This window comes from Podarcis liolepis (assembly GCF_965112155.1).
Source record: "Podarcis liolepis genome assembly, chromosome: 3".
Lineage (NCBI taxonomy): Eukaryota > Metazoa > Chordata > Lepidosauria > Squamata > Lacertidae > Podarcis > Podarcis liolepis.
In genome coordinates, this window is record NC_139557.1 from 92,917,006 (window position 1) to 92,943,384 (window position 26,379).

At 43.5% G+C, this 26,379-nt stretch overlaps 1 protein-coding gene across 1 annotated transcript in view; it reads right to left on the reverse strand.

The window, feature by feature from the left end:
- DNAH14 (dynein axonemal heavy chain 14) overlaps positions 1-26,379 on the reverse strand; it is a 150,752-nt gene that overhangs the window by 18,903 nt on the left and 105,470 nt on the right. The window contains exons 62-76 of the mRNA XM_083496005.1: positions 25,226-25,320; positions 24,511-24,670; positions 21,422-21,553; positions 20,233-20,328; positions 16,540-16,680; positions 15,706-15,921; positions 14,397-14,624; positions 11,510-11,631; positions 10,884-11,128; positions 9,702-10,141; positions 9,414-9,609; positions 6,106-6,315; positions 4,940-5,037; positions 3,033-3,192; positions 1,421-1,631 (exon numbers count right to left, since the gene is read on the reverse strand). Coding sequence (XP_083352131.1) covers positions 1,421-1,631; positions 3,033-3,192; positions 4,940-5,037; positions 6,106-6,315; positions 9,414-9,609; positions 9,702-10,141; positions 10,884-11,128; positions 11,510-11,631; positions 14,397-14,624; positions 15,706-15,921; positions 16,540-16,680; positions 20,233-20,328; positions 21,422-21,553; positions 24,511-24,670; positions 25,226-25,320 — 2,750 coding nt within the window. The remainder of the gene's footprint in view (positions 1-1,420; positions 1,632-3,032; positions 3,193-4,939; positions 5,038-6,105; positions 6,316-9,413; positions 9,610-9,701; positions 10,142-10,883; positions 11,129-11,509; positions 11,632-14,396; positions 14,625-15,705; positions 15,922-16,539; positions 16,681-20,232; positions 20,329-21,421; positions 21,554-24,510; positions 24,671-25,225; positions 25,321-26,379) is intronic.

Here is a 26,379-nt window from a genome sequence, read left to right on the forward strand (position 1 = left end):
TGTAAAACCAATTATAAAAATACATCCCATTAAAAGAGTGTCACAGTTAAAACAGCATTAAAAGGGTTACAACAGGAGGATCAGGTCAAGGGATCAGGAGAATGCTTGTCTAAACAGGTTGTCTTCAAGAGCTGGCACAATGTCAATATTGATGGGGCCTCTTGCATTTCAGCAGGGAGACCATTACACAAAACTGTTGCTACTCCACCAGTGAAAAAACATCTCGAATACAGTGTAGCCGAATCTCTCCACCTAGTCAAGCATCTAGTACTCCAACCTTCGACTCCGAGGGCCAGGTCACGAAAACTAACAGCATTGATTCTCTTCATACCATCAGATTCTGAGGTAGGAAACTGTTTAGGAAGGCTTAAGTTTGAAGTTAAACTGCTTGCTTAACATGGGGACAGCAACAGTATTTTTGTGTGATTTTCCAAGCAACTGTGACAGTGTAAAATTTAATAGTAATGAGGGATAGAGAACATTGTAATAAGATAAACACTGACAGAATATAGTCTTCCCTATAGGGAACTGCATTCCAAATATGAAATTTCTTAATAACTGTTAACCGCTGGTGCTATTTCTCTCTATCATGTTACTCTAAAGTCAGAATCCATAGAAATGTGTTTATGAAGAGAATTAAATGCAGAATTAAAATGCTGGTAAATGTTCATGGAGTGTGCTTTTTTAAATTGTAAATTGCTTCAGAAATGTGGAGAACTGAATTTAAAAGTGGAAAAATGGGAAACTGAGAAAACAAAAATTGACAGATCCTTCCATCCCTGTGTAAGAGTAACCCTTCTCAATCAGACCAAAAGCTTATCTTGTTTTGAATTCTGTTCTCACACAAACCAACCAGATAGGAAGTCAACAAGCAATACATGAGTGCTATAGCACCTCCCACTCATATTCCCAGGAACTGGTATTCAAAGACCTACTACTTCTGATAAGGGAGGTAATATATAGCTAATTTATAGCATTTTCTTCCATGAATTTGTGCGATCTCTTTTTAAAGCCATCCATCTTAGATCCTTGAGCTAAGTGGAGAAAATTGTTCAATATAGACTACTCCCTATTAATTGAGTGATAGTCAGCATAATTCCCTAGCAGTAATTTAATTCAGCTTCGGGCCAGCTCAAAAGAACTGGTGAATAGCTGTAGAACAGGAATGAGCAACCTATGGCTGTCCAGATGTTGTTAAGACTTGGACTCCTATCAGCTTCAGCCAGCATACCCAATGGTCAGGAAAGCAGGGAGTGGTTGAGAATGAGAAGACAATTAATAAATCAAAGGTAATAATAATAAATAAAAAACTATACTTGATTCCTACAAGGCAAATAGTGCAGTAATGCCAGCCTACTCTGGTCCTCACTCATCTGAACAAAACTGCATATACAAATAAATGCTAGGGAAAAACACTTACGATTCAACAATTTTGCAGAGTCTGGGCATAAATGAAGCTGCAAGATGACAGTTCTGGAGGAATACCCACTGTCCCTGCAGTATGCTTGATTTATATATCAAATCTTCAGCTTTGCTCCCTTGACCACGTCCCAGAGATATCATTTTCACATGTCGTGTACTTCCTTTTATTTCCTGGGCAAGGCGTAGAAAGAGAGCTGCAATATCTACACCTGTGTAGCATACATAATAACTGTTTTATTTCCACATCCAGAAACCTATTATATTAGGTCAATGAAAAGGTGTGCATATACGGTAATACTTTATGTAAAATGTATGCTGCTCTACAGAAGAATGAGCAGACCTAACATAGTATTCTATATTGCATCATTAACACGATGCCACAGGAATGAAATGACTAAATGGTTTTAAAGGGGGGAAACAATTTGGCATCTCTTTTTTGTGTTTGCCTGCTATCATTTTCAGGCTGTTGTGCACAAATTTACGGTGCACACTTACTTGGAAATAATAGACCTCAGTGGGAAATATCTGTGTAAACATGAACATGATTCTGCTGTAGAAACTAAGTAGGATAACGCAGAGGCATGGGCCATCTATAAAACAAATAAACTTTTCAATACAATTTATGCCATTGTTATACACTTTACACTAACATACCCAAAGCAGCTAAGTGACTGTATTAAATTTTATTACTTTCAATTGACTATTAACAACTAGCACCAATTAGATTGGGCCATATATTTTCTTCCTATGTTTTATTCCTATATACATAAAAATGTAAGGCAGTTGTCATGCTGCAGTTTGCATGGCCATCAGCAGGCAGCCACACAAGCTCCAGCTTGACAACAGAATAGCAGGCAGGCAAGGGAGAGAGCAAGCAAGCAGTGTGGGCAGCAGGTGGCCAAGGTGAGCTATTTAATGGAGCGGGGAGGCACTTTGGCAAACCACTATCTGAAGCACCTCTCCCTCCTTTAAATGGGCTGGGGTCTGGGGTGAACTGGGGGGGGGGTGCTTGGAGGGAGCTGGGGGGGTTGGGTGAGGTGTAAAGAGAGAAGAGTTTGCTCAGGTATAAAGGGAGCAGGGATTGGCCAGGTGTCAAGTAAGGTGGTTGGCAAAGGGGTTGGCAGGGTTGCCAAGTGGAGCAAGCAGGGTCAGCAGCGCATGGTATACTCATATAAATATAGTGAAGGGCAACGCAATCAAACCCACCCCCTTTTACAGGACTGGCGAGGGGGTTGGATTAGGTAGAAGTGACCCTCTGCCCAACTCTCCCACTTTAGCTGGGCTCCCACTGGCCACTAAATTTGCAAGTGGCTGCAGTGTTCTGAGAGTAGGGCTGAACTGCCCCAGGATCTGCTGGATCTCAAGTGTATCTTACTGCCATAATGTGAAGGCATCAGGTCTGAGTACTGTGTCAGACTGAAGCTGGCGAAGTGTTTGGGTCCAGATTTGGCCAGATTGTCCTCCCCTTCTTCCACTGCAGTCTTTGTGTGTGGCAAGCCTGTGAATGTATTGACAACCCTGCTACTCTGCAAAGCCACATGGGGGGGCATTCGGATTGTACCCTAATTCATAAAGCAGGTTTTGCATACTCATCCTTTATAAATGCTCACCTTGAGTATGAATGAGAATTATTGGAGTTATGGCATTAGATTCTTCTTCATATACTGCTTTCAAATTAATTCCTCCAATCTGAAGATAGTAATGCCCCAATTTCTCAGCTACAAATGTATGTACTGCACTAGTTAAGCTTTCTAACCGAAGAACTTTTATCTATTAAAAAAATATATGATAATATCACTGAATTCATGAAAGATATGATTCAGCAAAGTGAAGCACCTTTAAATTCCATTGAGTTCATTGTGAAAGCACAGCACATATATCTCTCTCTCCCGTTGAAATACATGCAACTTAAATGTGCTTAACTGTTACTGGATTGCATCTGAATTCCTTAAAACTATCACTTCCTTAATTGCTGTGAGGGACTTTGTGCCCTCAAAAGCTAAAAATATTTGCAAACAGAAGCTATACATAAAGTGATCCCTATTGACTAGATTCCACTAACAAGTACTGCAACATATAAACATAGGAGCAACCTGCGGGATCAGGCCATTGGGCCATCAAGTCTGGTATCCTGCTCTCACAGCAGTGACCAGATGCCTGTGGGAAACCAGCAAGAAGATCTGAACACAATAACATTCTCCCCTCCTGTGGTTTTCAGCAACTGGTACAGTGGAACCTCGGTTGTCGAATGTAATCCGTTCCGGAAGACGGTTTGACTTCCGAAACGTTCGACAGCTGAGGCGCAATTGCCAGTCGGCAAATCCCTTTTTAAAAAATGGAGAAATGCACCTCAGAAGCTGTTCGACTTTCGAGGCGTGTTTGAAAACAAAAGCGTTCACTTCCGGGTTATTGTTGTTTGGGTTCTGAATTGTTTGGCTGATGAAGTTTTTGACAACCGAGGTTCCACTATATTCAGAAGCATCACAAGTCTGGCCTCTAACTGTTGAGGTAGAGCATAGCCATCTTGGCTAATAGGCATCAATAGGCCTCTCCCGCGTGAATTTGTTGAATCTTCTTCTAAAGCCATCCAAGCTGGAGGCCATCATTGCCTCCCATGGGAGCAAGTTCCATAGTTTAACTATACAGTGGTACCTCGGGTTAAGTACTTAATTCGTTCCGGAGGTCCGTTCTTAACCTGAAACTGTTCTTAACCTGAAGGACCACTTTAGCTAATGGGGCCTCCTGCTGTTGCTGGGCCGCCAGAGCACAATTTCTGTTCTCATCCTGAAGCAAAGTTCTTAACCCGAGGTACTATTTCTGGGTTAGTGGAGTCTGTAACCTGAAGCGTATGTAACCTGAAGCGTATGTAACCCGAGGTAGCACTGTACACTGTGTGAACAAGTACTTTATTTTATCTGTCTTGAAACTTCCAACATTTAGCTTCATTGGATGTTCACAAGTTCTAATGCTACACGAGAGGGAGAAAAAACTTTTTCCTATCCACCTTCTCCATGGCATGCATAGTTTTATAAACTTATATCATGTCACATCTTACTTGACTTTTCTCTAACACTGCAATCTTTTAAAGATGAAACCTGTGCAAAGACATCTCCTAGTGCAATTGAACTTGCCCCCCTTCTTCCTTGTGCACCTCCCAAATGGCTCTGAGGGAGACATGTGAACCCCCAGAACAGCATGTGGAAGGAGGGGGGAAACATTCTGTTGAGCAAGGAGAAATCCTTGCACTGATGGAGCATTTCCTATAGCACAATATTGAAATCCTCCCAAAAGATACCAAGTTGTATTCAATGTATCACTAAAGTAAATGATCTGCCAGCACATAGATTTCTTCTTGTGTAATAAAACGTTCTCCACCTCTTCTCCCTCATTCCTCCTACCAAATCTGTTCTGGGATGTTTCAGAGGAGATTTGGGAATAGTGGGTGGGTGGTGGTGGAATAAAATCCCATTGTGCTAGCAAGAATTTAGTTGAATACTTCCCACTTGATTTTACTTACCAAAATAAGTCTTTCGAATGCAGAAAGTTTCTCCCAAGGGAAAATTAAAGGTCCACTCTCCTGCTCATCACTTTTTCTCAGTACTTCTAATTTTGGGTCTGTAAGAGATTAAATAGTAATTTACAACATTACTGAAACTTTGAAACAGTTGAAACCATATAAAAATGTTGCAACAAATTTGTAACTTTTATACAGCAATATAATTGAATAACATAACTGCCAGGATAAAAGTGAAGTGTGGTAGTTCTCAAACGTTTCCCTGAGCTACACTTTCAGAATAAAAATTTGCTCATACCACACCAATTTTTAAATTGGTAAGAAATACCGTACACTGGAAAACAAAAAGAGACAACTCTTAGCAGTACTTGATTTATAACATAGAGTACAACTACCTTATAATATGACCATGGGACATCCAGAAAGTATCAAACAATGCAGCTACAGAAAAACATGAACCATTCTCCAAATATAATTATAAACGAGCCTCTTATGTATGTACCTTATGTATACAAACTCAGTGAGAGGTGTGAGCTTGCTTTAGCTGGGTAATCTCATTTATATTAGGTCTAATTTGAGACAAACTCTCAAATCATCTACATGAATAAGCCTTTCTCTTCTCTGATCTTTCATATTTGTCAGAGTTGTAAATCTCTGTTCACAACAATAGAACTGTAGAATAGCTATTGTTCTTGAAGAGAGTAGTAGAAACAACTGACTGGGAAGCCAGAGGGTCAGAGCGATGCTTGATTTCTGTCTGAATCCAAGGCAAGCAAGACCCTAATACTGTTGACTCCTCCACTGGAGGCTCAGGTTGTATATATGTGTAAATAAAGACATCACAATCTCTGATGTAACCCTATTCCAAAGGAAACATGAACCCCAGGTAAACGCCAGAAACCCCTGGAATCTCACACCACTCAAGAGATTGGGGTGGCATGCAACATTACAAAATCCTTTTGTGGACTGGAGTCTCACTACATCAGATGCATGGATTGTGATTCTAAGTTGTCAGGTGCAAATTTCCAATGCTCTCTCATCCAAAGGAAACTAACCCCAGGAGCATTGCTTCTTCAATTTTTCATGGTTTGGGGACACAGGGAGTGTTTTCAACAATAGGTTAGAAAGGCATGCTGAAAATCAACACATAGTTTTACATCAACACTTACCTTGCCTTGGTGACACTGGTCTATAGCTTGTACTGATCAAATAATATACATTCTGACTATTTAGAAAAGCTCTCCATTGCTGAGGATTTGTTGAAAGGGAATCACACAGCAGGCTGAATGCTGGCATGTGAGTGCTCATGTACCTGCATTCTTTCCACATCATGTCAGTAATCCAATGGAGTGGAGGAGTTTTCTTGAATGCACGTGAACCTAATTGAGGAATAATAATTATATTATACATTTAATTAGTGTACATATCTACTTTTGAGATTTGCAGTCCTGGAATGCCTTAGATTTAAGTTCAATGGATTTCAATCAGGCCTGCTCTCAGATAAATGGGTATAGGATTGCAGCCCTAGAGGAAGTTGTTTCTACTCAGAAATTGGCCGTACACAATATAACAGTATTCCATTGATATTACTTCCACTTTGTTTGAACTTTTGTCAAAAACTACATCACAAGAGGGAAGATTCTAACACTTGTTAAATTCAGAATTTAAGTGCAATAGTTCCTTAGTAATTCACCCCAAATCTTTATAACTGTTCTTAAAATAATTATAATCACTATAAATGGAGGTGTCTGTCTACACGTGTCTCCAGACTGTCTGTATTTTGAAGGAAGGATTCATACCTGGAAATTTAGGTTTTCACAATTAAAGTGGATTAAATCACTCTATCAGCCTAGTACGACAATTTCTTTAAAAAGAAGCAGACTTTTTGGTGTTAGGATCAATGAAAGATCAATGGGGTGGGGAAACATCCACAAGCACATCAGAATGAATGCTTAATAAATACCAGATATACCGTATTTTGCGCCCCATAAGACGCTCCGGCCCATAAGACGCACCTAGTTTTTTGGGGAGGAAATAAAGAAAAAAAAATTTATTTCCCCCCCCCCCCAGGTGCGGGGCTGGAAGAACCAGGTCGGGGAACAGTGGGAAGGCACGCTCTGCCTCCCCGCTGTCCCCCGAGCTTGTGGGGCTGGCGATGGGGAGGGCAGCTCTATGCCGCCATCCCGAGCGGGGCGGGACTTAGCGTCCCGCTCGGGATGGCGGCGTAGACCTGCCTGCCATCCCGCGACGGCAGGCAGCTCTGTGCCGCCATCCCGAGCGGGGCGGGACTTAGCGCCCCGCTCGGGATGGCGGCGTAGACCTGCCTGCCGTCCCGCGACGGCAGGCAGCTCTGTGCCGCCATCCCGAGCGGGGCGGGACTTAGCGCCCCGCTCGGGATGGCGGCGTAGACCTGCCTGCCGTCCCGCGACGGCAGGCAGCTCTGTGCCGCCATCCCGAGCGGGGCGGGACTTAGCGCCCCGCTCGGGATGGCGGCGTAGACCTGCCTGCCGTCCCGCGACGGCAGGCAGCTCTGTGCCGCCATCCCGAGCGGGGCGGGACTTAGCGCCCCGCTCGGGATGGCGGCGCAGAGCTGCGCTGGTCCCAGGACCGCACGCAGCTCTGCAGGGCCACCGGGAGCGGGGCGGAGCTTCTCCCCCGGCTCCCGGTGGCCGGGCAGAGCTGCGCTGGTCCCAGGACCGCACGCAGCTCTGCGCGGCCACCGGGAGCGGGGCGGAGCTTCGCCCCCGGCTCCCGGTGGCCGGGCAGAGCTGCGCTGGTCCCGCGACGGCAGGCAGCTCTGCGCGGCCACCGGGAGCGGGGCGGAGCTTCGCCCCCGGCTCCCGGTGGCCGGGCAGAGCTGCGCTGGTCCCAGGACCGCACGCAGCTCTGCAGGGCCACCGGGAGCGGGGCGGAGCTTCTCCCCCGGCTCCCGGTGGCCGGGCAGAGCTGCGCTGGTCCCAGGACCGCACGCAGCTCTGCGCGGCCACCGGGAGCGGGGCGGAGCTTTGCCCCCGGCTCCCGGCGGCCGGGCAGAGCTGCGCTGGTCCCAGGACCGCACGCAGCTCTGCAGGGCCACCGGGAGCGGGGCGGAGCTTCTCCCCCGGCTCCCGGTGGCCGGGCAGAGCTGCGCTGGTCCCAGGACCGCAGGCAGCTCTGCAGGGCCACCGGGAGCGGGGCGGAGCTTCTCCCCCGGCTCCCGGTGGCCGCGCAGAGCTGCGCTGGTTCCGGGATTGCAGGCAGCTCTGCGCAACCCTCGAGCCGGTCTCCCGAGGGTTGCGCAGAGCTTCCTGAAGCCTGGAGAGCGAGAGGGGTCGGTACGCACCGACCCCCCTCGCTCTCCAGGCTTCAGCGAAAGCCTGCATTCGCCCCATAAGACGCAGGCACATTTCCCCTTCATTTTTGGAGGGGAAAAAGTGCGTCTTATGGGGCGAAAAATACGGTAATCTAATCTCTCTGTGAGATTTGTGCAAGGAATTAACGATAGCTCAATATATTAGAGGAGGTCCACAACTACTTTTTTAGTAGCTTGTCCTATGGTCCTCTAACTGTTGTTTTTTAGTTCATGGATGGCAGGAGTGCCAAGTATAGGGGGTCCTGGGGCTCAAGCATCCTCAAAAAGTTTGTTCTGGGTGCTCAGCACCCACACCGCAGGGCCCCTGACACAACATCTGGTGCCTCGCAAAGCACCAGAAGTCACATCTGAGGCATTGTGAAACCTCAGGTATGCTGTCCGAGGCCTTACAAGACCTCGAACCAGAACTCAGGTAGTGAGGCCATGGGGTACATGACATCATGACGTCACATCACAGTGTGTGCTGGGCACCCATAACCTGGGGCCCAAGTGTTTCTTCCATCCCCACAAGTCCATGATTTCTGCATTGCAGGAGGTTGGACCAGGTGACCCTTTGGGACCTTCCATCTCTATAGTTCTACCCATTGAAGTGCCTTTACTTGAGTTTAGAAATTAGAAAAGGGCATGCCTAATTAGTACATCTTTAAAAAATGAAAAACAGATTTTTTTTTTCTTAGATTTTTCAGTTTCCATCATTGCCAAATTTCATTCTCACTTGTAGAGACAGGAAAAAAACAACTGTGTTTGTAGTATAACAGATCTAAAGAATCTCTAATGTGAGGGAACAATGGAAATTTTAAAGATATTGCACTGGACTCAGGCTACCCGTGGACAGAAGCTGCCTGTGGGAAGTTCTATTTGAAGAAGGGGTATAAGTGGCGATTTGCTGTTTTGTGCTCCCTGAAAAAGTACTCTGAAGGATTAGAGGACACGCCAAACATAATGGGGGCGGTGCTGGGGGCTGCAGGGGAAACAGCATATATCAATTATCTCCTATTGGGAGTTTCCACTGATGTGTCTTTTCTGAAAGTAAAAGGAGCTGTTTTAGAAATGGCAAGTCTATTCCTGAGAGGTGCCTGAGAGTACAATTTGACCTATACATTTACTGAATGTGGCCTTCTTTACCAGTAGTCTCAGAGTCCTGCGTGTCCATAATATTTGCCATTATGCTAGACTGAAGGAAGAATTTCCACTGATTCTCTGGTATAAATCCAAGCTTGTTAGTAAATAGATTTCCATCACACTTATTCTTCATAATTGCTGTACACATCAGAAAAGCAAAGCATAGCTGATTCTCACTGAACAGAGCTGAAGAAACTCTCTGTTGAATAAGAAATTTAATAAAAACACATTATATTTTGCAGATACTAGTATTAGCCAAAAATCATTTGTGTAATAAATTCAGGTACACACCTTATAAACATTTTTTGTTAATTTCTCTATTATAGCATTAATATGTCCTTGGAAATTGACTGCGATACTCTCTATTTCGTTCTCATCTTCTCTGGCGGGAAGTCTCTCTGATTTAGTCCTAAAAACTGACCGAGGCTTAAAAATTCCTGGGGCACTCAACGAAACCCCAAGTTTTACTTTGAGTATGTACTCTACAGAGTCTTCAAAGATCTTATGAAACCACTCCAGGGGAAACTGATACATATAGTTGATATGAGAAAGATCTGATACTACAAAGTAGAGGATGGCGCCATGAGTTGCAATAGGAAGATAGCTTTCACGCAGTGCCTCTATTTTAACTTCTGTTGCTGCAGATGCTTCAACACGCTCAAAAATTTCTGTTGAGGTAATTTTAGATCTTTGCAAATTGTCAATAAGGTCTCCATCATCTAGAATATGTCCTACAATTTAAAGGAAGTTTACTTCATTTGTGGTGAAGAAATAAATCAAATAATGCATTATTGATTAAATATCCACTCTTCTGCAAAAAAATTTTTTAATAGACTGGACTGAAATTGTGGATAAATCTAGTAAAAGAAACAAGGAACTTTTATGCTGCCCTTTAGCTACAGTATCTCCCAGTATGGCTAAAGTAAAATCCATAACAATAATAAGCAGGGTGAACAAGAACATCAATTAAATTAAACAAATCAGAACAATACAACTATCAGATTAAACTGAACACAGATGACAAGGCCTGGGCAAGAACAAAAGGTCCAAATTTGTTGCTAGTTACTACTGCCCTAATATCTAGAGGCAGGAGCGGTTGGAAGAGGGCCTCTGGGTTGATTTCAGTATTTGGCCAGGTTTGTGTGAGAGGTGGTCCTTTAATTACAATTAGAATGGTTTACAATTTAACTTGCACAGCAATTTATACAAGTAACTAAACAGAGCACTGTTTTAGACCCATGAGATAGATTAGGTTGAGAGCTTCATAGATGTGAGTGGGAATCTGAACCAGAACATCCAAACTAACATTCTAACCTCTGCCTGATACATGGAAATCGTTGCAGATTACCTTATCCATGTCATTTCATATAAAAAACAATTCATTTAATTTGTAACTTATTTAGTTACAGGTGCCTATAATTTGTTCAAAACATATGGATGACATTTCAAGGATTTCTGTACATTTTTCATTACCATCTGTTTTTTGGAGAAGCCTAAGTGACTTCTGTTCCAGTTCACGAAGTGTTATTAGGTCAGCAGATATGCTTTCTAGCAACTCACAACGCCGGTATTCAACCTCTGGTTTCTCCTTAATTAGAACAGCAGATAAAAGCTGATTTTGCAAACCTTCAAATGTTACAGTGAAATTTATCATTGTCACAATACTGCATATTGCTGGCAGAAAATGGGGGTTGGGTTTTTGTGTTGTCAAGTATAATCTGAAACAATAATTAACAATAACATCAGGTGTGAGGCAAGTAAAGACATAGCTGAGTCAAACAAATATAGCTAATTTAAAATATAGTTAGTTTCAATTTACATAAGTAAAAAATTATATAGTGGTACCTCGGTTTAAGAACAGTCCTTAATACGAATGATTCGGTTTACGAACTCCGCAAAACCAGAAGGAGTGTCCCAGTTTGAGAACTTTACCTCGGTCTAAGAACGGAATCTGAACAGTGGAAGGGCACTGGCGGCGGGAGGCCTCATTAGGGAAAGCGTGCCTTGGTTTAAGAATGGTTTTGGTTTAAGAACAGACTTCCGGAACGGATTAAGTTCGTAAACAGAGGTACCACTGTATCACAGAAAAGAACAGTTACCTGAAGTTTTGGTTGCACTCAATTTCAGAATCTCCTATTCTAATGAAGTCTTGCCCTGATTTGTTGTAGATTTCCTTTTTTAATATTGGCTTCATATTTGAATCCAGTGTTTCACTGAAATCCTACAAAGCACAAAACCAGGTTCTTAAACCTGAAATGCAGTATGTGAGGGTGTTGACATCATAACTGGATTGATCCCCTCGATCAGAAAACCCTTGCCCACCCATCTTTTTCACCTTCTTAGGATGAGGGGACAGGGCAGGCTACTTTTGCCCCACAGCAGGCAGTGAGAATGAGAGGACAAGATGAAAGATGTGAACAGGGAGGTGTAGCAGCTGCAGAACAATCTGCAGTTTGCAGATTTAGGCAGAAGACATTGCGTGGACAGGCGGAGTCCCCAGATCCCGAGCGGTCCCCCCCGTCATGTGGAATAACGAGTCAAGACAACATGCTATGGGATTAAATTGGCCACAACTTTATTAAATTTCAAATGTGGGTAGACCTTGGCTCAGGCATTGGGCGTTCTCCCTCCCCAGTCCCCAGCCGGGGACCTAGGGAGCATCAGGGTTATCCAGTGTGTGTGGGGGGGGATGGGCCGGCTCTGGAGAACATATGTTCAAGCAGAGATAGCCGCCCCCGTTATGCCGCCACCGCAGGGGAGAGCAATGACGACCTTTCGGCGTACGGTCATAGTCTTCAGAAACCCCTTTAACGGGGAACCCTGGTATCGCCGCCACAAAGAGGAAGATGGACTAAAGGATTTAGCCCAAGGCCTGATACCGCCAAAGTTGTGATGTTTTGCTACGGGAAAGGCGAAACCTGCCAATGCAGGGAAATTCCTTTCCGGCCCTTTAGCAGTGACCTTAACGTAGCAGCGCCCGCATACCTGTGAAGAAAAGTTAACCTGCAAAACCTGTGAAGAAAAGTTAGCCTGCAAAAAAAGACATTAACTGAGGGTGGGTAGGGTGGGAGAAGCTCTGGAGCCAAGTGAGGATTCCCAGGTAAGATCCTCCCTCTATTGTGTGGGCAGGTAATCCCTCCCCTACCTGGCCTGGTCTCCTTGGCAACGCTTCCCCCAGGTGGGATTGGACAACTGACTGAGGTAGGCGGAGACCTCCAGGTATCCCACCTGAGGGAAGGCAAGCCAAGCCTATGCTGATGGAACCACTCCAGATCTAGGGGCTGCACGCGTCCACGCAAAGGGCGTCCCCCGTTTTAAGCGGGGAGCGGTCATTCTTGTTTAGGTATGACACTTCCTACTGGAGAAATGAGGCAGAATCTTCTCAATCCTTTTGCCTCTTCTCCAAGTGGAGGGGTCATCACTGTAGGCAGATTGACTGACAGAGCAAACAATTTCTCAACTATTAACCAGCCTTTCTCAACCTTGGGTCCCCAGATGTTTTGGGACTACAACTCCCATCATCCTTGACCACTGGTCCTGTGAGCTAGGAATCATGGGAATTGCAGGCCAAAACATCTGGGGACCCAAGGTTGAGAACCACTGTGCTAATCAATGGGAAGACGGAACACTAACCCTAACAGAGTGGTGCATGCTCTGGTTATCTCCCGCTTGGACTACTGCAATGCGCTCTACGTGGGGCTACCTTTGAAGGTGACCCGGAAACTACAACTAATCCAGAATGCAGCAGCCAAACTGGTGACTGGGAACGGCCGCCGAGACCATATAACACTGGTCTTGAAAGACCTACATTGGCTCCCAGTACGTTTCCGAGCGCAATTCAAAGTGTTGGTGCTGACCTTTAAAGCCCTAAACGGCCTCGGTCCAGTATACCTGAAGGAGCGTCTCCACCCCCATCGTTCTACCCGGACACTGAGGTCCAGCACCGAGGGCCTTCTGGCGGTTCCCTCACTGCGAGAAGCCAAGTTACAGGGAACCAGGCAGAGGGCCTTCTCGGTAGTGGCGCCCTCCCTGTGGAACGCCCTCCCACCAGATGTCAAAGAGAACAACAACTACCAGACTTTTAGAAGACATCTGAAGGCAGCCCTGTTTAGGGAAGCTTTTAATGTTTGATGTATCATAGTATTTTAATATTCTTTTGGAAGCCGCCCAGAGTGGCTGGGGAAACCCAGCCAGATGGGCGGGGTATAAATAATAAATTATTATTATTATTATTATTATTATTATTATTATTATTATTATTACTAACAGGTAAACTAAAAGGACTGTAGAACAGACATTTATGACAACCAGAAAGAAATATTCCAGATTGACAAACCTACAACCACCTATGTAAACCAGAACCTTTTAGCCTTCAGGCAGTCAAACAGAAAAGTTCTGGGGTAGGATAGATCACCATCCCCTGAATCACCAAGGAGTCACCAAGGGGACAACACCATCAGATTGACAAGGTCCAGGAGCCAATGAAGGACCACCAATGAAGGGCCACCAAAATTACCTTGGCCTAGAAGCAGCAGATTTTCTGGATGGTTTGATCAAGAAGAAAGGAAAGGCATAGAGCAAACCCTGAGGCCAATCCACCCCCAGGCAATCCACACCCTGCTCCCAGAGATGGAAACTGAGACACAAAGGTGTCTAACTAAGCACTGTACTTGGAGGCAAACAGATCCACAACTGGCTGACCCGGCTGCCGAACTGGCTGCCGAAAAACTTAATTCCATTCTGCCTCACTGATGGCTATGTGGCTCAACCAGTGGTTGTTAACCTCTGCCAGATGTCCCATTGTCAAGCTGAGCCCATGTCAACAGTTTGTCAGTTTCCACCATCAGTGCCTTTGAATGCCTCCTTGTTGACTGGCATAGTAAGTATAAGCTTGTATCTAGCATTGCTCAGGAATTCTAAGACACCCCCCCCCCCGACCAGTTTATATAACAGTTGAGTGATCAGACTCAGTGGAAGCTGAACTACCTGTAGTAGGACTGATTCACCAAGACGCATAGAGTTTTCAAGTGTTCTAAAATAATGAGCATCCGTAACACAAATCTGGCGTAGTTTACCACTCATTTGACTTATCCATTTGTACGCTTGTCTTTCTGGATCAATTAGCAAAGGATAACGTTGTCCATACATAATATGTATAGCATTTTCTGTAGAGTACTGGTCAAGTGGCAAGCCTGCATTTTGCCACTTGCGGACCTGTAAAACATCAGTTTTTAATACTTAAAGACTATTATCAACAATAATATTTGTTCCACAAATGATTTGAGTGATTCTGAATAATAACAAAAGAAGTATGATAGCTTGAATAAATCCCAAAAGATGATATAAATGGTAGAGGCATTGTCAGGGCTGCCTCAGGTCCTAGCTCACAGAGGACCAACGCCAGTTTCTCTTTATATACAGAAGGGTTTATTGAAGTTCATTTTCCGTTTCATAGCCGCGGCGCGCAGCCCTACGTCCGGGCTCTCTGCTTTCCCGCGCGCCTGTACATTTGAACTTGGCGCGCGCGCCCAGCTCCCAACCTTCCTTCTGATCGTTACACTACTCCCGTCACTGCTCTCCTCCTTTTCCGGGAGGATAGCTGGTTCTGACCTTCCCTCCATTCCCCCCTTCTCCCATGGAGGCGTGGTCAGCCCTGACTCATTTCCTCTCCCTGCTGACGGAGACGTTGCCTCTGACACACGGGAACCTTCCCCCCCCTCGCCATGCTCTGGCGGGGAAGCTGGTCCTGATCTCCAGCTGCCGCTTTGGGAGTCCCCGCTGGCCCCTTGTCCCTGATGCGTCCCCCTTGGGACCCCCCTTGTCCTGACCACCGACGCCCCCTTCTGGGAATCCTCTGATTCGCTGGAGAGGCTCATGGAATCCCTCGGACCACTGTCATCCTCCTCCCCGCTGTCCTCAGATTCTTCCCATTCGCTCTCCATCTCCTATCTCCCCTGTGCCTCTGTCCCTGAACCCCTGACAGGCATACTTTGTTATTTCAAATTTCAAGGTCACACAATACCAAAATTTGATGCCCCCCCCCCCGCCTCTACATACAATTCTGTGTATGCACTATGTTATAGTTGTGAAGATCAGCTTGGCATCCAATGGGGGGGGGGCTGGTTGCACTGCCCTAAATCTACCTCTGCAAATGGGGCCTTTACCTAGTTAATTAGGTAGTGCCTCAGTCAGCAAAATTAGACTCTCTCTCTAAAAAAATCCCCACTCTCCTAATTTAATTTAAATTTCAAAGAAAACCTTGGAAATGTCATTCCCTCTGCCCATGCATTATTACCTCATTTTTTTCTGTCATGCAATTTACTAGCGAATAATTTGGAGATACTAGAATATTGCTTTCTTTGCAGAGTTTCAGACAGTCATTCACTAGTTGCTGACGATATGATGCTGATAATACTCCACTATAGGCAATACACGCTGCTGAAACAAAGGCATCACCCACGATTCCCTGCAACCTTTGATCGAAATTATTAACAGATTCTTTCCAGCGTGCCTAGGATATAAAAAACAATGTTTAGGGCCAAATATCACTGAGTACTGGACAAACTAGTTTGTTTAGAAAGTATAGCATTTGCAACATAATAAACCTATGACTTGTCAGTACGCAGCACATACTATAAGTGATTTCGTAACAATATTTACACTTGTGTAGATATTTATGTTGGGAGTATAAGAAATAGTTTAGTGCTGTGGTATTTGTGAAAAATGCTCTCATCCTACATTTGAAGGTACATAAATAAACAGTATTTTTTTTTAGCCATTCTTCTCTGCTTTGATTTTGGAATAGCAATGATTTTTCTTTTTCTGAAATTTATCAATAGCTCAGTGAACAATATACAATATACCTTGACACCTGAAAACAACCCTACAGTAGATGGTTAAATGCCTAACAATTTCATTACTCTTCCCCCTTTATCCTAGGGCTGTGGTGTGTGGCAATGCTGGTGGAAACAGCTAGCCTCTGATGGCAAACACAGAGTATACTTCTCCACAAGAATACGGGAGGTTATATGATATGGAAAAGGACCAACAGAAAAGACAGTCTAAGACAAGTAAACAATGAAGCCTAATTTTAATTAGCGTCAAACATTAGAGCAGAAAGAAGTAATACCATTTCATCCTTCAGAGCTGTGCTTAACACAGATGCACAGTGTAAACGGCGAGTTGTTTGATCTTTTCTAGCTGCTAGCATTTCTTGCTCAGCAATACTTTCTCCGAACCTTCTTTCTAAATTTTGCTGATGTTCTTCAATCTGAGGAGTTAGAAATTAAAGGAAAACATACTATAGTGGCATATATTGCTGCTATAGATCATACTTTTTATTTATTATAATAATAATAATAATAATAATAATAATAATAATACTAATACTAATAATAATAATAATAATAATAATAATAATAATAATAATAATAATTTGTTGATATGAGAACATATCTGGGCGGCTTCCATAGAAACCAAAAATACACTAAAATATCACATGTTAAAAACTTCCCTGAACAGGGCTGCCTTAAGATGTCTTCTGAATGTCAGGTAGTTGTTTATCGCTTTGACATCTCGTGGGAGGGCGTTCCACAGGGCGGGCGCCACTACTGAGAAGGCCCTCTGCCTGGTTCCCTGTAGCTTTGCTTCTCAAAATGAGGGAACCGCCAGAAGGCCCTCGGCGCTGGACCTCAGCGTCCGGGCAGAACGATGAGGGTGGAGACGTTCCTTCAGGTATACTGGACCAAGGCCATTTAGGGCTTTAAAGGTCAGCACCAACACTTTGAATTGTGCTCGGAAACGTACTGGGAGCCAATGTAGGTCTTTCAAGACCGGTGTTATATGGTCTCGGCGGCCGCCCCCAGTCACCAGTCTAGCTGCCGCATTCTGGATTAGTTGTAGTTTCCGAGTCACCTTCAAAGGTAGCCCCACGTAGAGCGCATTGCAGTAGTCCAAGCGGGAGATAACCAGAGCATGCACCACTCTGGTGAGACAGTCCGCAGGCAGATAGGGTCTCAGCCTACGTACCAGATGGAGCTGGTAAACAGCTGCCCTGGACACAGATTTGACCTGTGCCTCCATGGACAGCTGTGAGTCCAAAATGACTCCCAGGCTGCGCACCTGGTCCTTCAGGGGCACAGTTACCCTATTCAGGACCAGGGAATCCTCCACACCTGCCCGCCTCCTGTCCCCCCAAAACAGTACTTCTGTCTTGTCAGGATTCAACCTCAATCTGTTAGCCGCCATCCATCCTCCAACCTCCAGCCTCCAGGCACTCACACAGGACCTTCACTGCCTTCACTGGTTCTGATTTAAAAGAGAGGTAGAGCTGGGTATCATCTGCATACTGATGAACACCCAGCCCAAACCTCCTGATGATCTCTCCCAGCGGCTGCATGTAAATGTTGAAAAGCATGGGGGAGAGGACAGAACCCTGAGGCACCCCACTAGTGAGAGCCCAGGGGTCTGAACACTCATCCCCCACTACCACTTTCTGAACACGACCCAGGAGGAAGGAGCGGAACCACTGTATGACAGTGCCCCTAGCTTCCAGCCCCTCAAGACGGTCCAGAAGGATGTTATGGTCGATGGTATCAAACGCCGCTGAGAGATCCAGCAGAACTAGGAAACAGCTCTCACCTTTGTCCCTAGTCTGCCGGATATCATCAACCAAGGCAGTTTCAGTCCCATGATGAGTCCTGAATCCCGACTGGAAGGGATCCAAATGGTCCGCTTCTTCCAGGCGTGCCTGGAGTTGTTCAGCAACCACTCGCTCAATCACCTTGCCCAAGAATGGAAGATTTGAGACTGGGCGATAGTTGGCCATCGTGGCCGCATCTAAAGATGGTTTTTTAAGAAGCGGTTTAATCACCGCCTCTTTCAGCGGGTCTGGGAAGGCTCCTTCACGGAGGGAAGCATTCACCACCCCACGAAGCCCTATTTCTAGCTCTTTCTTTCAAAACTTACATGAGGTTCTCAGTGGGTTCCTAACAAGGTACTAGACAAGACAGCAACTACTTGCCTTCAATTCTGCTATAATTGGGTCTATACATTAAGACAGTTGCTTATCTGTAACTGTTGTAACAGACATTGTGCAATCATAGTTGTGGGTTCTGTGCAGAGCAATGCTGGGAGCTTTCTAAAGCTAGGTTGAAATAGTTTGGGCAAGAAGCCCATTCCCAACCCTCTGTAAGCATGAACAAAGGAGCATAGCTCCAGTCTTTCTGCTTATAGTGGGGTGGGAGAGCTGGAAAAAAATTTCACATCTGGCAACCAATGCACCACTTTGGTTTCAGATAGTCCATAGGTAGATAATTATAAAAAGCCCAAGACACAAATTTTCACAGCCCTCTTGCAGCTATAGTGGCTCATTTACCTGAAGTAATTTGTGTCCCAGGCTTTTAAGACTCATCTATGTACTAGGGATGCGGGTGGCGCTGTAGTCTAAACCACTGAGCCTAAGGCTTGCCGATCTGAAGGTTGGCAGTTCGAATCCCCGCGACGGGATGAGCTCCCATTGCTCGGTCCCAGCTCCTGCCAACCTAGCAGTTCAAAAGCATGTCAAAGTACAAGTAGATAAATAGGTATCACTCTGGCGGGAAGGTAAATGGCGTTTCCGGGCGCTGCTCTGGTTTCGCCAGAAGCGGCTTAGTTATGCTGGCCACATGACCTGGAAAAACTGTCTGTGGACAAACATCGGCTCCCTTGGCCAGTAAAGCGAGATGAGCGCTGCAACCCCAGAGTCGTTTGGGACTGGACAACTGTCAGGGGTCCTTTACCTTTTTACCTATGTACTATCTGAAACCAAAGTGGCACATTGGTTGCCAGATGTGAAATACTTTGGCATTATTTTCAGCTCTCCCACCCCACTATTAGTTCCTAACACATCACTGCAGCAGCTATAAAGGAAGCACCAGAGTAAGAGCAGGTCAAATGCAACACCTGGCACAGAGAAAGAGAATGGTGTCATTTTTCCTCACTGCAGTTCCTTCTCAAAGTCAGTGAAATGCATGGATGGGAAGAGGTAGATGGGTCAAACTAAGCACTGATAATTGAAGGGCACATGATAAAAATTCAAAAAAATCCAAAGCACCATAAGATACCAAGCCTGCCTCATAGATATTTGAAGAGAGACACCATATATAAATTATTGATGATGATTATGATTAGCAGTAGTACTGTAGTAAATTTGTAGGACTACACAGAGATCACAGAGCAGAACGAACATAACATTGTTTCCCATTCTACTTATCTGCAATTTTCTCTGCTTGTTATCAAACTGAGCTGATTATTTATTATTCCTGGTTTCTACTATTTCACCCCCTATAATACATATCAATCTTATTTTCTTAAAAGTTTTGGTATCCTTGCTAAGAAAAAAGAATTACATTTTAAAATGTACAGTATCTGTAAAAAGTGAATTATTTATTTAATACCCATATGTGAATATGTCATGGGAGGGGGAATGGCTCCTAGGAAAGCTGCTCTCTTCATACAATCATTATTCATACCCACACTCCAGTCCCCAGGTGGCCTTTGTCTTCACTTATTTCACACCCTTTAGGGAAGACTGAACTTTAACAGCAGATCATTCTAAATGCTCATTCCTAGGCTAGATGTATCTCTGGAAAAACTCTATCCCTTGTTACCCTCTCACTCTGTTCCTGCTGAAATACTTTTTAATAAAAAAGTAGACAGATTTTTGCCTCCATAAGATTTTTTAAAATAAAATAATATATCCCAAACTGAGACAGACACAAACTTTATGTTATTTAACAAGCAATATAAATTCTATAGTATATAACAAGTAGAATTCTTTTACCAGCACTAAACTTCTTTGTTTATCAGTCAATTTTTCATATGCAAGTTTTAGGAGCTCCTCTGCTTCAGCTACCTTCAATTGTTTTGGCTCTACAAACTATATAAGAAGATATATTTATAATTCAGCTTGAAGGAAGGAATATGGCTATACGGAACTCACTGGACAAACAGAAAAAATATTTAGTACAATACACATATGCAAATTACACATTCCGCTTCATATGATTTCGATGAAAACAGCACCTCTGTGTCAAGTTCTTTCCCCACTTTCTTATGCTTTGGCACACTTGCTGATAATGTGCCACATTACATTTCATGCTCATCTGTCCCCACCAGCCCATGATACATTGCAGAACTGTCAAAGTGCATAACACAATGACTTCCTAACTTGGGGAAATTTACCTAATAGTTGCAGTGAAGACTTGGGGATATGGGCTAGGGGATGGAGACTCAACATAAGGATGTTTTTTCTCTGTGGCCATCCCACGTTCAGCATAAACTGTGTTATTATCTCACATGTGCTTATAAGCAAAGTTGTAATAGAATGCACCAACACACACTTCCTTACACATAGCTGGCTGGAATAACCATAAGTAGGACTCTGGAGAAAATGTGGCTTTTGGTGTACTTATTTATGAGAATGGCTGTGGAGGACATAAAATAATCTATCTCCAGAGCTCAGAACATGGTGTCTGTTTCTCATCACATGGTGAGGAGCTATAGCAATGTTCCCAGTTATTTTTTTAAAAAAGAAGATACTAGTAGCCCACATAGCAGAACATCCCTGTTTTCATCAGATAAATGTTGGAGGGTATGTGCATGCATGCAAAGGCATTTCCATACTAGACTTTATTCTTTTCTCCTGCACTAATAGTCTAATTTCCCCTCTTCTGTATGCACTGATTTGTATACATTGTAGAATATGCATATTTATACACGCAGGAGAGAAGGCAGATTGTGGCCTGTATAATCAGAAAGTTAACGTTCAAAAGGATACAGTGGTTTTGTTTTTTAATTCCTCAAATAATTTTGGCTGAAATACATTTGCAAAACTGAGTACAAATTCCTGTTTAATCCTATTTAGAATATCTCCCAACATAAACAAAACATATTTTTTTTAAGTTTTTCTTATGAGGACATTATTTTAACAACTTTTTATGATGATTCAGAAACAGTAGCTGTAAAGATACCTTTTTTACAAGGTGATAGTGATCTAAAGCTAAAACCCATTGACACATGGAGCAGCAGGCAACTGACACAAGTCCTACTTTTAAGGGGTTGAAATCAGGCATCCTTACATATTTTTTCAACTGCAGAAGCACCTAAAATGAACACAGACCAGTTGTTAAAACCAATGACTTAAAACAATAATAGAGACTCAGCTATACAGCCGCAAATAAAATGTTTTAAGTGTGTTTTAAGTGCAATATACAATGTGACACTATGTGGCGATGCTGAGCCTTATAGAAAATTTCATGTAGTATTAAAAATGCTTTTAAAAAAGTAGTGCGTAGCGAATAGGGGCAGGGATGTCATCAAATATTATAGGGTGGAGGTGAAATTGTCTAACAGCTCCGGAGGAGCTTTAAAAAGAAACAATTTCAAAAAAACCTGCCAGGACATTATTTGCTGACCAGTTTTGGGTCAGTCCTGCTTTCATATTTTACCCAACTGAGTGACTACAACATGTAATTATTTAATGTATTTCTACCCTGCCTTCCAGGGCAAGCCCTTACAAGGTAGCATACAATAAAATATTAAAACCTAAACAATGGACAAATCATGTAATGAACATAGTACCAGATAAAACTCATATATGGGGAGTGGGGGGGGGAATCATTACATCCAAGACCAGATAACTTAATGACTTTGACAGCTGATATGTCAACAAATATTAAGTTACTTATGCTTACCAAAATCAGGTGAATACATAAGACTACATAAACTCAGGACTGGAAAGCTAATACATCCTATTACTCTGAAGCTCTGAAGCCGACTGAGGATTCCCAGGTAAGATCCTCCCTCTATTGTGTGGGCAGGTAGTCCCTACCCTACCTGGGCTGGTCTCCTTGGCAACGCTTCCCCCAGGCGGGATTGGACAACTGACTGAGGTAGGCGGAGACCTCCAGGTATCCCACTTGGGGGGAAGGCGAAGCCAAGCCTATGCTGATGGAGCCGCACTGGGTCCAGGGGCTACACGCATCCACGCAAAGGGCGCCCTTCCCGTTTAATGCGGGGAGCGGTCATTACCCCACATCATTCCACACATTGGCAACAGTGTGAAATTTGCCCCTTTGTGCCTTTATAAATATACAAAGAAGAGTGAGTATGCCATATAAGACACAGAGTAGTAGGATGCCATAATTTGTAGCACAGAACGGGGGAGTATTTTTTGGAATACAAAACCATTTCTTCAGGCCAATTTTTAAAAACAAAAGCAGACTTTTCCAGCTGTCTTCGTCCAACTGGAATTCTAGGCATGCCTTGTGTGTGTGATTTGGCTTTGCTCAGAGAATGACAGCGTCAATGCAGTAATCAGGGATGGCCACAATGGTGCAAACCAGTGCTAATCCAAGCAAGTGTGTCACACACAGGAGGCTGTAACCGCTAATTGATCTCTCAGAGCACCTATAATTCAGCTAAAACTAATCCTCTGTGAGTAATCCTTTAGCAAATCAAGTGTCCATTTTACATTTTTTAAAGAGGTTCACATTCATCCCTTTTCAACCTGTAGAGCAAGAGCACTTTACGAAACTAAAACTTAATTTTTTTTTACTTTTCAGAGAACTATATTAGTATGACTCAGGCTAGCCCAGGAAATTTATGATGTGTGCCTTTTGTTATATAATGGCATTCATATCCAGTCCAAACATTTTGTGAAAAGCCTTTTTAGTTTCATGCTGAGGTTTGCCTGTCATTTCCCCCTGTAACTAGTAGCATTTATTAATTCCATTTTTTCAGCTTTTTGAAACCACTCCTGAAGGCTGCTCCACATTATTTTAGATATGTTATCCAACTGAATAACCATGGGAGATGATTTCTCATTCTGTTGGAAGTTAAAGACTTTAACTTGATTGCTTTCATGCTTTTCTGCCACCACCACCCTTACCCTTTGCCTCTGAACCATGCTTGTTATTTTCCTCAGGATTAATGAGGAGTTCTCTACTGAGAGTCCATTGTCTTTCTAAAAGGGGAAGGTTTTTCTATTCTTAAACCAGGCTAAGTGGGTTCAATGGAACCCAAATTAAAAAAGAAAAGAGAAAAACTTAAAGGAGGAGAAGCATCTCAACTTTTCAGAAGTAATGGGGATCTCATTGTTACAAGAGATGATACCTTATTGTCCCCATTCATTTAGGGGCATTGAACCTCAGTCTCTCACAACAACCCATAAGTACCGTATTTTTTGCACCATAACACTCACTTTTTTTCTCCTAGAAAGTAAGGGGAAATGTCTGTGCGTGTTATGGAGCGAATGCCTACGGATGACAGGGGGATCTGCTGCAGTCGTGAGCAGAGGATCCATGGTTACAGCCTGCACCAAAAAAATCACGCACCCACTGTTGCCTGGGGCCACAATGGTGCAAAAACATGGTTACAAAGCATGGATCCACATGGATCCTCAGGATTTTTGCATTGGGCCACCCCAAACTCACCGTCATATCACATGTCTGTGGCTGCAGCATGAACCACAAAAATCATACATCCACTGTTTCGTTTAGAATATTTTTTTTCTTGTTTTCCTCCTCTCAAAACTATGTGTGTGTTATGGTCAGGTGCGTGTTATAGAGTGAAAAATACGGTAATTGCACCTGGCTCTTGGATATAGACTTCTACCCATCTGTGAGTCTTCCACCATGTTAGTGAACATCCAACTTTTTGGTTCCCCAATTTAATATTACTATCAGACAGGGCAAACTTGGGATATTAACTCTAGATAGTTTCAAATTCCTGTATTTTCCTAACGTCATTCTTTTTAGCTTTCACAAAACCAAGACAGCCAGTACTTTGCAAGAGAACTTCCCCTTTCCTGATCGTTTCTCTTTCTTTGTAGCTTAAGATGCATTCACAGAAGGTGACCCTATACTTTTAGCCTTCTCATTTCCTATTTCTGAAATGGTAACTACGGTAAGTAAACAGACCAGGAGAAAAAGAAAATTGCAGTATCAGTTTGAAATGTGCATTAAAATGACGTAGCTTATTGTTTAAGGTAATCTATCTGAAAATTCTTAGGTATACAATAGAAGAAACAAAAATAATATACACTGCATCCTTCTTTTACCTTTTCTGGTAGATTATCTTTGTCAAGATTAACCAATTTCTTTAGGAACCCAGGATCTGCAAGCAGTAATTTTGCTGTTGTCCAGTTAGGTTTCTTTTGAAGAAGAACACAAACTGCATTCATAACAGTAAGTACAAGTGGAGGAGGGCGAGCATACACTCTGTGCGATACAGAAGAAAAGCCAACTGAACAAAATGCACTAAATACCTTTTTTGTCAAAAAGCCCCCAACAACTTTAGTTAGAGCCATACTACTGGACAGTGGCTTATCCTAGCTCATTAATATAGCGTGATTAACATACAGCAACATTTCACATGAAAAATCTTAACACTGGAAAATACTTTGGCTAGTGCTCAAAATATTTAGAATTTCATGTCAGGAAGGGAACTATCATGACTATTGTGACGTAGTAACAAAAATGAAGAAACTAGAGATAATTTGCACATTTATTTACATAAGTAAAACATTTTAAAGTTTGCTGACAGCATTCTTCACTTTTCCCCCCTTAAAAGATATTTAAACCATACCTACTTTAAACTACCACAATAGTAGCAATGCTTACCTAAAACATAATGAAGATGAACAGAAAAATGCTTTGAAATGCAGCAAATATGGTGCCACTAGATTTGTTGCTACTTATCCAGCGTGATCTGAAAACTGTACTGATTTTTAACCAAAATCATAATCAAACAACAAACATGAGCAACACACTCACCTAACTTCTGCAATGTGGTTTTTGTCAAGTGCATCAAGAGCAGCGACAGCTTTTTCCAAAGTTGGCATTACAGCATTGAGCTCATCTGTTGCTTGCTATATATATAAAAAGAAAAGATAGACTTTGATGTTTTCTTTGACAGTATATAGTTGTAAAAATTCTGGTTTTTTCTATTCTCTGGCTACGTGCTCATATTTGTTTCAAGCAATCTACAGCTGAAGATGGAATCTACATATCCTAGAACCTGCAAAATTTGGGATGGAATCAGAAATTGTACTGGCTCCCATAGTCAACATCAACCATGTTATATAACAGATTTTTGTTCCTCCCCCAGGAACATTGCCATTTTATTGGAGAGCTCAGTGTGTCTGTCATTTTGTCAAGAAGCCCATTCCACTGCCTGTTCTGCTCATTACTGATAGTGGGGCAAATTTGCAGCCTGCAGGCTGAAAGAGGTACAGGACAGGGACCATGTCATACCCTATGTCATCACACACATTTCGTACCTGGTGTAGGCAGATGTCGGTGCCCTGCTTAAGAGCCAGACACCTGCTCCCCTGCCCTCTTCTCTCCACGGTAGCACCTGCCCTCTTCGGTCTCTCAGTGTGGTTTATTTGGTTGCTTCAGGACCAGCTAGGAACTTTTGGGCCTATCTAATCTTCACTTCGTAGGTCAGGCCTTTTTGCCTACTCTACACTGAATAGCTGGTTGGGGACACTTGATAGCCTGCCATGTTGTTCCATAGGTTGATCTGGCTTTCAGGTGAGTCACATTTGATGGGTGGTTAGGTACGGGCAGAGGACAGTTATGTTTCAGCCTGGTGATGCTTTTTAGGAACCTTTCAAGGGGCTGGGCTGGTCCTGAGGCTTACTCTCTGGGCACTGGGGAAAGATAGGGGCCACCCCTGAGGCCAACCTGCCTCATCTACCTAGAATCAGGCTGCAGGGTGATGGTGATACAGTAAGGATCTGCTGTAATGGGAATAGGGGGTTGCTCGTGCGTAAGTTGCCGCCACTCTCGGTGAGGTTGCCTGGATAAACCTTTCCCTGGCTGGACAGTCCTGATTCCGTGTCTGTCTCAGTCACTGGCAGAATCCGTCAGTAGGCGTTTCCTGAACTTCTTCCAACATAAAAGTTCCTTGACGGATAGTCTCC